At 46.7% G+C, this 12479-nt stretch overlaps 1 protein-coding gene across 1 annotated transcript in view; it reads right to left on the reverse strand.

Moving 5' to 3' along the window:
• The window catches only part of LOC137321658 (pecanex-like protein 1), a 245233-nt gene that overhangs the window by 65151 nt on the left and 167603 nt on the right, over positions 1-12479 (reverse strand). Inside the window, exon 22 of the mRNA XM_067984156.1 lies at positions 5056-5164. Within this exon, the coding sequence (XP_067840257.1) occupies positions 5056-5164 (109 nt within the window). The remainder of the gene's footprint in view (positions 1-5055; positions 5165-12479) is intronic.

Genomic DNA, 12479 nt, shown 5'->3' on the forward strand with positions numbered 1-12479 from the left:
CGTCCGACACGCAGTCCTGGAGCAGTCGCAGTTTCCTCCAGTTAAACACTGGGAAGAACGAAGCCATTGTCTTTGGCCCCTGCTACAAACTCTGTTCCCTCGCTACTGATTCTATCCCCCTCCATGGCCATTGTTTCAGGTTGAACAAGACTTTTTGCAACCTTGGCGTCCTATTTGACCCTGAGCTGTGCTTCTGACTCACAGCCACTAAATCACAAAGACAGCCTAGTTCTACCTCTGTAACATCGCTCGTCTCTGCCCCTGCTTCAGCCCATCTGGCACTGAAACCCTTATCCATGCCTTTCTCACCTCTAGACTCAGCTATTCCAATGCTCTCCTGGCCGGCCTCCCATCTTCCATCCTCCATAAACTTCAGCTCATCCAAAGCTCTGCTGCCCGTATCCTAACTCGCTCCAAGTCCCGTTCACCCATCACCCCCTGTTCTCCGAGGGTTTTAGTTTGTAGATTATTCTTTACTTCATCAACAAGCAGTAATTACCAATGTGCTTTGCAAACCATTCTCGCTTGGCTGGCCTGTCCTGAATATAGATATTATAAAAATATATATAAAATCGCTACTAGGGAGTTAGTAGTCGCTTTGCTGACTGTAAGCCGGGTGAAACGTTGATTTATAAGGGCAGGAGTTTACACCGTGGAATGTACAATATAGCATTCTGTTGCCAAGGTGGGGTGATCGGTAAACAGAGCAGTGAAACATTCGGAGTTTTGGTCAGAGAATGTGCCTATGGCTCCCAGCTCTGAGAAGCTCACAGCAGTTTAAGATCGACTTGCCTCTGTAATAACTTGGGACATCTGGAGTGTGATTGCAGATTTTACAGTGGATCGAGAAGTATGTCATCATGTTAACAGATATCTCATTCAGATGGGTATACTGCAACCAAAAACAAAAGGTTAAAACTAATTAAAGTTTCTTTTTAGAAAGAACTTACATTTACGTCGCACGTTAGCGCCTCTCTCAGCATCATCCCCAGTACTTCACATACATTATTATGAGGTGTAGTTACTGTAGTTATATAGGTGGATGTGACATCCATTTTGCACACAGCAAGGTCCCATAAACGACAATGAGATGAATGACCAGATATTCTGTATTTGGCTGTGTTGATTGAGGAATTGTGGGGACTCCCTGCTCTTCATCAAATAGTGCCTTGGTTTAATGCTATATCCGAAAGACGGCACCTCCAACAGTGCAGCACTCCCTCAGTACTGACTCTCCAACAAAGCAGCACTCCCTCAGTACTGCCCCTCCGACATTGCAGCGCTCCTTCAGTACTACCCCTCCAACAAAGCAGTACTCCCTCAGTACTGCCCGTCCGACAGTGCAGCACTCCCTCAGTATCGACCCTCCACCAGTGCAGCACTGCCTCAGTACTGACCCTTCGACAGTGCAACAATCCCTCAGTACTGACCCTCTGACAGTGCAGCACTCCCTCAGCACTGACCCTCCAACAGTGCAGCAATCCCTCAGTACTGCCCCTCCGAAAATGCAGCGCTTCCTCGGTACTGCCCCTCCGACAGTGCAGCGCTCCCTTAGTATTGGCCCTCCGACAGTGCAGCGCTCCCTCAGTACTGGCCCTCCGACAGTGCAGCGCTCCCTCAGTACTGACCCTCCGACAGTGCAGCGCTCCCTCAGTACTGGCCCTCCGACAGTGCAGCGCTCCCTCAGTACTGGCCCTCCGACAGTGCAGCGCTCCCTCAGTACTGACCCTCCGACAGTGCAGCACTCCCTCAGTACTGACCCTCGGACAGTGCAGTGCTCCCTCAATACTACATTGGGAGTGTCAGCCTGGATTATGTGCTCAAGTGTCTGGAGTGGGGCTTGAACCCATGACCTTCTGACTCAGAAGTGAGAGTGCTGTCCACTGAACCAAACTGACAAGGGTCAACTTTTACATCATTTACTTTTTCAAAAAAAAGACATAGCCACAAAACCAGACCCCACAGTGACTGGAATCCAATCCATTGAACTGAATACCACTTTGATAGTGCAGAGATCTGAGGTGAAACCAATGCACCTCACAACAGGAACTGTGGCCGGGAACTTCTTGGGAGCTGCTCCCACTCGGCCGAAGTCAGTTTGCTGTTTACGCCACAATTCCACTGAAGTAAAGCCGGCGAAGACGGAGCAGCTCCCAGGAAATTCCCGGACTATCTCATGCACATGTAGTTTGTCATTTTTTTAAAATGAAAAGATTCAGTAAGGCACTGAGTTCCAAACTCTAGGATCAGTCCTGCTATCAGCATTCTACAACTTGGCCACTCTTTGTCAGATTTAAAACTCACTCGTACAAAGGAATCCAGATTTTCACTTTAAATCCCTAATTTAAAGCACTGATAGATTCCTGGCTCCATTACACGTTCAGCTTTTGTCCGCTCCGAAACTTAACCCTGCCCCTGTGTCCAAAAGCTTATCATTTCCACACACAAATCTAACAGAGAAAGATTCCTGCAGAATTTCAGATAAGATTCTTTTCATTTCCTTCATGCTTCTCTCCGCTCTATGTGTGTGTGCCATTTAAAGTATCAGTCTGTCGCCAGATTGGTCATCATTAAGCAAGTAAATAAATCAGAGTTGGATGGAGTTATTTTTACTGCTTAAGGTCTGATTCTGAAGAGTTACTGGGCCGGATCTTGCTGGGAAAATAACGGCGTGTTAACGACACACGCTGTTATTAATGTGCAAATCGGCCAGCAAATTCAGGGGATTAAAAGATAAACCGTGATTTGAGAATCTCCAGAATTTGCTTGTCAATTTACGCCACTCCACCGTTTGCTTCACACAAACAGCATCTCGCCCTCAACCTCCCTGTTATTTTTAAGAACTTGCTGGAATTGCACATCAATTGCCCATTAAACTTGCCGCAGAAAGTTAAGTATGGTAATTAACAACATAAGAACCCTTTTAACGACGTGAAAATTGTTAATGAGATGCCAATCAATCTCTCCGGCCCAGAAAGGGAACAAATGAAACTGTAGAATCTCATTCCTTCAGGTAGTGAATTGTTCTTAAAAATTTTTTAAACGTCAAATTTTAAATTTAAATTTTTTTTCTTACTTTTCCTTTGTTTCTTTTTCTCTCTCTCTTAATCCAATCTTTCTTTCCCTTTCTGTATCTGATTTGACTCTAATTCACCCTATTTCCTTCTGTGTTGTTCCTCTGTTTCTTTCTATCCTTAAATCTCATTGTTTCAGGAGATAGACTGTTAGTCCTGTCGATCACTAAGGTCCCAGATGCCCTGTTATCAGCTCGCACTTCCAGCAATTTACAGGGAAAAAAATTTTCCAGCTGATGGGTGCGGGAAAAAGTCTAACTAACAGGGCACGCTGCGAGATGCCTCACTCCAGCAAGATCCGGGCCAATGTTTCATTTCCTACCAATTTTAAATGCTGTTTATTACGAAAATTTTAAGGAGTGTCAACATGATGTAGACTTAAAACAAACACAAACTGTACATTGTAACACTCTTTGATAGTTACACACCTTGTAAAGGGGAATCGAGTTGTATTTTGTAAAGGGTTTTACTGAGTGTGAATGTAAGGGGAGGCACTCTGCCCCTCCGGCGTAAGGGGAGGCACTCTGCCCCTCCGGCGTAAGGGGAGGCACTCTGCCCCTCCGGCGTAAGGGGAGGCACTCTGCCCCTCCGGCGTAAGGGGAGGCACTCTGCCCCTCCGGCGTAAGGGGAGGCACTCTGCCCCTCCGGCGTAAGGGGAGGCACTCTGCCCCTCCGGCGTAAGGGGAGGCACTCTGCCCCTCCGGCGTAAGGGGAGGCACTCTGCCCCTCCGGCGTAAGGGGAGGCACTCTGCCCCTCCGGCGTAAGGGGAGGCACTCTGCCCCTCCGGCGTAAGGGGAGGCACTCTGCCCCTCCGGCGTAAGGGGAGGCACTCTGCCCCTCCGGCGTAAGGGGAGGCACTCTGCCCCTCCGGCGTAAGGGGAGGCACTCTGCCCCTCCGGCGTAAGGGGAGGCACTCTGCCCCTCCGGCGTAAGGGGAGGCACTCTGCCCCTCCGGCGTAAGGGGAGGCACTCTGCCCCTCCGGCGTAAGGGGAGGCACTCTGCCCCTCCGGCGTAAGGGGAGGCACTCTGCCCCTCCGGCGTAAGGGGAGGCACTCTGCCCCTCCGGCGTAAGGGGAGGCACTCTGCCCCTCCGGCGTAAGGGGAGGCACTCTGCCCCTCCGGCGTAAGGGGAGGCACTCTGCCCCTCCGGCGTAAGGGGAGGCACTCTGCCCCTCCGGCGTAAGGGGAGGCACTCTGCCCCTCCGGCGTAAGGGGAGGCACTCTGCCCCTCCGGCGTAAGGGGAGGCACTCTGCCCCTCCGGCGTAAGGGGAGGCACTCTGCCCCTCCGGCGTAAGGGGAGGCACTCTGCCCCTCCGGCGTAAGGGGAGGCACTCTGCCCCTCCGGCGTAAGGGGAGGCACTCTGCCCCTCCGGCGTAAGGGGAGGCACTCTGCCCCTCCGGCGTAAGGGGAGGCACTCTGCCCCTCCGGCGTAAGGGGAGGCACTCTGCCCCTCCGGCGTAAGGGGAGGCACTCTGCCCCTCCGGCGTAAGGGGAGGCACTCTGCCCCTCCGGCGTAAGGGGAGGCACTCTGCCCCTCCGGCGTAAGGGGAGGCACTCTGCCCCTCCGGCGTAAGGGGAGGCACTCTGCCCCTCCGGCGTAAGGGGAGGCACTCTGCCCCTCCGGCGTAAGGGGAGGCACTCTGCCCCTCCGGCGTAAGGGGAGGCACTCTGCCCCTCCGGCGTAAGGGGAGGCACTCTGCCCCTCCGGCGTAAGGGGAGGCACTCTGCCCCTCCGGCGTAAGGGGAGGCACTCTGCCCCTCCGGCGTAAGGGGAGGCACTCTGCCCCTCCGGCGTAAGGGGAGGCACTCTGCCCCTCCGGTGTAGGCGGAGGCACTCTGCCTCTCCAGTGTAAAGGGAGGCTCTCTGCCCCTCCAGTGTAGGCGGAGGCACTCTGCCCCCTCAATGCTCATCTATCCTGGGTCAATCTCCCACCCACCTGGACACTCTAACTCCTTTAACCAGATTCAAAAGGATACGAGGTATGGCAAAGGGTTGTGCGAAAGCATGAAAGGCCGAACCCCATGCGATCTGCCAGGGCGCAATGTAGGTCAAAACAAACTGCAACTTGTGCAGCAAGTCCCACAGCTGGACACAGAAAGAAAGAATATTTGTTAATATTGCATGACAATCACTTCAAACCAATATCATTAAAAACAGGTCCTATTTAAAACCCACTGCAGCATCCTATAAATTCGATAAACTGCGCTGCACTCCCTGCTTCCACATTGAAAATTGCTCTTTAAAAAAACACCACACAAAGAAATCCTACTGCCATTTATTAAATGGTGAAGGCAATAAAACAATTTGAAGTTTAGCCTGAAGTGTGTGGTCCAAAAGCATAGTGTTTTTCCACCTTTCAGAGAGAAATCAGGAATATATTAAGGGAATGTGCTGCTAGTCCTGTTATAACCCAGCAGTGTTATCTCTGACACATGGTGCGTCCCATTCACTCTACTACACTGCAGGGTTCCTGAGAGGTGAGGGACTGCTAATGGAAGCTGCCTTTTACAGTGAGAACAAGGAAAGAGTTTTGGGAGTGAGGCTGAATCATAATGTGCAGAATCACCACCTCTGACACATCACCAATGCTGTCGCTGTGCTGCTGGAGAGTTTCTCCAGTCTTACAGTGTGTGAGGTGGAATCATTTAAAAGGGGCTGCCCTAGGGGTTCAGGCTTCCCTGGGGCCGACAATCAGAGAGTTGATGATTTCTAAATCCATCACAAGGTGGTGGCAGGTGCAATTTAAAGCAGAGAAGTGTGAAGTGATTTATTTTGGTAGGAAGACTGAGGAGAGACATTATAAACTAAATGGTACAATTTTAAAGGGTGCAGGAACAGATACTTGAAGGTGGCAAGAGAAGTTAGAATCATAGAACATTTACAGCAAAGAAGGAGGCCATTGGGCCCATTGTGTCCATGCCGGCCGAAAATGAGCCATCCAGCCTAATCCCACTTTCCAGCACTTCCTAGCCTTGTAGGTCACGGCACTTCAGGTGCACATCCAGGTACTTTTTAAATGAGTTGAGGGTTTCTGCCTCTACCACCCTTTCGGGCAGTGAGTTCCAGACCCCCACCACCCTCTGGGTGAAAAAAAATTTCCTCAGCTCTCCTCTAATCCTTCCACCGATCACTTTAAATCTACTTGGTTCAAAGTCCCCGGTTATTGACCTCTCTGCTAAAGGAAATAGGCCCTTCCTATCCACTCTATCTACGCCCTTCATAATTTTGAACACCTCAATTAAATCACCGCTCAGCCTCCTCTGTTCCAAAGAGAACAACCCCAGCCTATCCAATCTTTCCTCATAGCTAAAATTCTCCAATCCTGGCAACATCCTCGTAAATCTCCTCTGTACCCTCTCTAGTGCAATTACATCCTTCCTGTAATGCGGTGATCAGAACTATACATAGTACTCAAGCTGTGGCCTAACCAGTGTTTAATACAGTTCCAGCATAACCTCCCTGCTCTTATATTCTATGCCTTGGCTAATAAAGGAAAATATTCCATATGCCTTCTTATCTACGTCCTGCTATCTTCAGGGATCTGTGGACATGCACTCCAAGGTCCCTCACTTCCTCTACACTTCTCAGAATCCTCCCATGTATGGTGTATTCCCTTGCCTTGTTTGCCCTCCCCAAATGCATTACCTCACACTTCTCAGGATTGAATTCCATTTGCCTTGGAGAGGAGGCTTACTAGAATGGTACCAGGGATGAGGGACCTCAGATATGTGGAGAGACTGGAGAAGCTGGGATTGTTCTCCTTAGAGCAGAGAAGGTTAAGGGGAGATTTAATACAGGTGCTCAAAATCATGAACGGTTGTGATAGAGTAAATAAGGAGAAACAGTTTCCAGTGGCTAAAGGGTTGGTAACCAGAGGACACAGATTTAAGGTAATTAGCAAAGAGCCAGAGGCCACATGAGGAGAATTTTTTTTATGCAGTGAGTTATTATGTTCTGGAATGTGCTGCCTGAAAGGGTGGTGGAAGCAGATTCAATAGTAACTTTCAAAAGGGCATTGGATAAATACTTGAAGGGGAAAAATTTGGAGGGCTATGGGGAAAGAGCAGGGGAGTGGGCCTGACTGGATAGCTCTTTCCAAGAGCCAGCGCAGGCACGATGTGCTGAATGGCCTCCTTCTGTGTTGTAAGATTCGATGGTTCTAAAATAATTCAGCAGTTAAAAGACCAAAGTCCAAATAACACAACTGAAATAATTAAATCAAAATCTTTAAACTCAAAATCTGTGCAACGGATGAGATAGTGTAACCCCTCGTTGTGCAATTCCTGTGATACCATAATCTGTAAACTGATAAGATTTTTCATTTAATGTTTTTTGAAGACAGCATACCCATCCCTCAAGCTTTCACTTGGCTTTAATTTCAACATTATGCTGTTTGTTTGTGAGGTATCCACTAATATTTGCAACTTGTAGGGTCTTATTTCCAAATCTCGCAATGCTGTAAAGTCACAGTGTAAACTAACTGGAAGGAGTAGCAATGCCCCACTGCTCTTCCTTAAACAGCAGTGATTTGTTTAGCTGATCATCCCTGCAACAATCTCCATAATGCCACTACTTTGCTGAGTATTACTGGCGACAATTCCCTGCAGTTGATTCTGCAATGATACCGGGGCTTAAAGGGTTAAATTATGAGGACAGGTTGCATAGACTTGGCTTCTATTCCCTTGAGTATAGAAAATATAATTGTGTTGTTTAAAATTGTAAAAGGATGTGATAGGGTAGATAGAGAGAAACTATTTCCTCTGTTGGGGGAGTCCAGGACAAGGGGGCATAGTCTTAAAATTAGAGCTAGGCCATTCAGGGGTGATTGATGTCAGGAAGCACTTCTTCACACAAAGGGTAGTGGAAATCTGGAACTCTCTCCCCCAAAAAGGCTGTGGATGCTGGGGGTCATTTGGAGAATTCAAGACTGAGATCGATAGATTTTTGGTGGGAAAGGGTATCAAAGGATATGGCGCAAAGACAGGTAAATGGAGTTGATGTACAGATCATCCATGATCTAACTGAATGGCGGAACAGGCTCACGGGGCTGAATGGCCTCCTCCTGTTCCTATGTGTCTTTACTAGTTGCACATATTAGCCATTTCAATGTTGGCGCCAGAATAACTCGGGAATACGTGCAAATGTGAAATTGTTCTGGGATGTTAATATCTTGGCTGACCTAAATACATTCTGTTCTAACAGCTTCTGTCACCAGGAAACAATTATGCAGCTTTTGCCTAATTTTTGTCTGCATTTTTTTAGTTTCACAATATAATCGCAATTTAAATCTATGCCATAACCTTTTAAAGTTTTAACCTTCATACTTTGAGGAATGCAAATAAAGTAAGCATTTTAATCCTAATTATTTTTAAAGTAACAGTTCTTATTTTTCAAAGAAAGATTTTTTTTTCTTTTATAGCGATTGAAAATAAAGGTGTGCGTAAAAGGGAAATGCTTTTGGACCTCCTTTAGACCCATCTTTTGTCTTCTGTTTCTTAACCTGTCCCATTACCACCCCCTTTTGCCTTGCACCATCATCCCTTTTGTCATTTAATCACTCCTGCCCTCCATCCTATTATAGACCTTCCCTTTTGTTCATTCCCCTCCCCCCTTTCCCTGGCTCTCCACTTGCTTATAAACTGTTAAATCTCTAACTTCTTCCAGTTCTGACGCAAGGTCATCGACCTGAAATGTTAACTCTGTTTCTTTCCCCACAGATGCTGCCTGACTTGCTGAGTATTTCCAGCATTTACTGTTTTTATTTCAGATTTCCAGCATCCGCGATATTTTGCTTTCGGAGGATTGCTTTGTATGAGATTATTGAAAGTTTAATCTAGAAAATAAAGTCTCCACTAATTCACAAACTACAGTCAGAAACTTTATAACAACTTGCACTTGTACAGAGCCTTCGAAATACTGAAGCTTCTCAAGGCGCTTTGCAAAGAGAGGCAGGGTTCAGAGATGGAGTTTGGCGAATGGTTTGGGGGGGGGGTGACTGAAGATATGGTGAATAGGAGACTTTGAAAGTGGGGAGAGATACGACAAAGTGGGGTCTTAGGGAATGGATTTTAGAATCCAAAGGTGTGATGACTGAAGACTGTCACAGAAGGTGAAGCAAGGGGAAGATATGAGACAGTCCCGATTTTAATCGCTCCACAATTGGAGGCCATGCCTTCAGCTGCCTAGGCCCTAAGCTCTGGAATTCCCTCCCTAAACCTCTCCGCCTCTCTCTTCTCCTTTAAGATTCTCTTTAAAACCTCTTTGACCAAGCTTTTGGTTAATTGTCATATCTCCTTATGGGGCTCGGTGTCAAATTTTGTCTGATTACGCTCTTGTGAATCGCCTTGGGGCATTTTTCTACGTTAAAGGCGCTGTATGATGGTATGAGAGCGGAATTGATTAAAGTGGACTGGGAAAATAGATTAAAGGGTAAGACGGTACACATGAGCAGTGGTGTTCATTCAAGGAGTTATTTTACAACTTTCAAAAAATATATATTCCACTGAGGAAAAAAGGGTGTAAAAGAAATGACAGCCATCCGTGGCGAAGTAAGGAAATTAAGGATAGTATCCGACTAAAAACAAGGACATATAAGGTAGCCAAACTTAGTGGGAGGATAGAAGATTGGGAAGTCTTCAAAAGACAGCAAAAAGTAACTAAAGGATTGATTAAGAAAGGGAAGATAGATTATGAAAATAAATTAGCAAAAAATATAAAAACAGATAGCAAGAGTTTCTACAGTTATATAAAAAGAAAAAGGGTGGCTAAGGCAAACGTAGGTCCTTTAGAGGATGAGACCGGGAAATTAAAGGTGGGAAACATGGAGATGGCAAAAATGCTGAACAAATATTTTGTTTCAGTCTTTACGGTAGAGGACACTAAGAATATCCCAACACTGGACAAACAGGGGGCTCTGGGGGGGAGGAGCTAAATACGATTAAAATCACTAAGGAATTGGTACTCAGTAAATTAATGGGACTCAAGGCGGATAAATCCCCTGGACCTGATGGCTTACATCCAAGGGTCTTGAGGGAAGTGGCAGTAGGGATTGTGGATGCTTTGGTAATAATTTTCCAAAATTCTCTGGACTCGGCAAAGGTCCCGGCAGATTGGAAAACTGTCAATGTAACACCCTTATTTAAAAAGGGTAGTATGCAGAAGGCTGGAAATTATAGACCAGTTAGCCTAACATCTGTGGTGGGTAAAATTTTGGAGTCTATTATTAAGGAGACAGTAGCAGAACATTTGGATAAACATAATTTAATAGGACAAAGTCAGCATGGCTTTACAAAGGGGAAGTCATGTCTGACAAACTTGCTTGAGTTCTTTGAGGATATAACGTACAGGGTGGATAAAGGGGAACCAGTGGACGTAGTGTATTTGGACTTCCAGAAGGCATTCGACAAGGTGCCACATAAAAGATTATTGCTCAAGATAAAGAATCACTGGATTGGGGGTAATATTCTGGCATGGGTGGAGGATTGGTTATCTAACAGGAAGCAGAGAGTTGGGATAAATGGTACATTCTCGGACTGGCAACCTGGAGCCAGTGGTGTTCCGCAGGGGTCGGTGCTGGGTCCCCAACTCTTTACAATCTATATTAACGATTTGGAGGAGGGGACCGAGTGTAACATATCAAAGTTTGCAGATGATACAAAGATGGGAGGGAAAGTAGAGAGTGAGGAGGACATAAAAAACCTACAAGAGGATATAGACAGGCTGGGTGAGTGGGCGGAGATTTGGCAGATGCAATACAATATTGGAAAATGTGAGGTTATGCACTTTGGCAGGAAAAATCGGAGAGCAAGTTATTATCTTAATGGCGAGAAACTGGAAAGTACTGCAGTACAAAGGGATCTGGGGGTCTTAGTGCAAGAAAATCAAAAAGTTAGTTTGCAGGTGCAGCAGGTGATCAAGAAGGCCAACGGAATGTTGGCTTTTATTGCTAGGGGGATAGAATATAAAAACAGGGAGGTATTGCTGCAGTTATATAAGGTATTGGTGAGACAGCACCTGGAATACTGCCTACAGTTTTGGTCTCCATACTTAAGAAAAGACATACTTGCTCTCGAGGCAGTACAAAGAAGGTTCACTCGGTTAATCCCGGGGATGAGGGGTGGACATATGAGGAGAGGTTGAGTAGATTGGGACTCTACTCATTGGAGTTCAGAAGAATGAGAGGCGATCTTATTGAAACATATAAGATTGTGAAGGGGCTTGATCGGGTGGATGCAGTAAGGATGTTCCCAAGGATGGGTGAAACTAGAACGAGGGGGCATAATCTTAGAATAAGGGGCTGCTCTTTCAAAACTGAGATGAGGAGAAACTTCTTCACTCAGAGGGTAGTAGGTCTGTAGAATTTGCTGCCCCAGGAAGCTGTGGAAGCTACATCATTAAATAAATTTAAAACAGAAATAGACAGTTTCCTAGAAGTAAAGGGAATTAGGGGTTACGGGGAGGGGGCAGGAAATTGGACATGAATTTAGATTTGAGGTTAGGATCAGATCAGCCATGATCTTATTGAATGGCGGAGCAGGCTCGAGGGGCCGATTGGCCTACTCCTGCTCCTATTTCTTATGTTCTTATGTATGAATGCAAGTTGTTGTTGTTGAGACACACAGAATACTAGAGCTGGGAGTGCAGAGGGTGTGAGCTGGGATATGGGTTCAGAGGAGGCTGCAGAGGTTGGGTGTGGGGGGGGTTAGGGGATTTATAGCCAAGCACAAGAGTTTTGAAATCGATGTGATGGACGAGTTGTCGAGGCCACTGTGTGGACAGGGGTGATGGGTGAAGGAGGCTTCAACTTGGATGAGATTGCGAGGACGAGTTGGAACTTGGGAGGCCAGTTAGGGGAAGCCAGGGTGTTAGAGAAGAAGAGGCTGGAATGAAAACAATGCGACAATATAAACTAAATGGTACAATTCTAAAGGGGGTGAAGGAATGGAGAGACCTGGGGGTGTATGTACACAAGTCTTTGAAGGTGGCAAAACAAGTTGAGAAAGCTGTTAAAAAAGGTAGACGGGATCCTTGGCTTTATAAATAGAGGCACAGAGTACAAAAGCAAGGAAGTTATACTAAACCTTTATAAAACAGTGGTTAGGCCCCAGCTGGAGTATTGTGTCCGGTTCTGGGCACCATACTTTAGGAAGGCTGTCAAGGCCTTGGAGAGGGTGCAGAGGAGATTTACTAGAATGGTACCAGGGATGAGGGACATCAGTTATGTGGGGAGACTGGAGAAGCTGGGGTTGCTCTTCTTAGAACAGAGAAGGTTAAGGGGAGATTTATTAGAGGTGTTCAAAATCATGAAGGGTTTTAATAGAGTAAATAAGGAGAAACTGTTTCCAGTGGCAGGAGGGTCGATAACCAGAGGACACAGATTTAAGGTAATTGGCAATTGAGC

Source organism: Heptranchias perlo, chromosome 5 (assembly GCF_035084215.1).
Source record: "Heptranchias perlo isolate sHepPer1 chromosome 5, sHepPer1.hap1, whole genome shotgun sequence".
NCBI lineage: Eukaryota > Metazoa > Chordata > Chondrichthyes > Hexanchiformes > Hexanchidae > Heptranchias > Heptranchias perlo.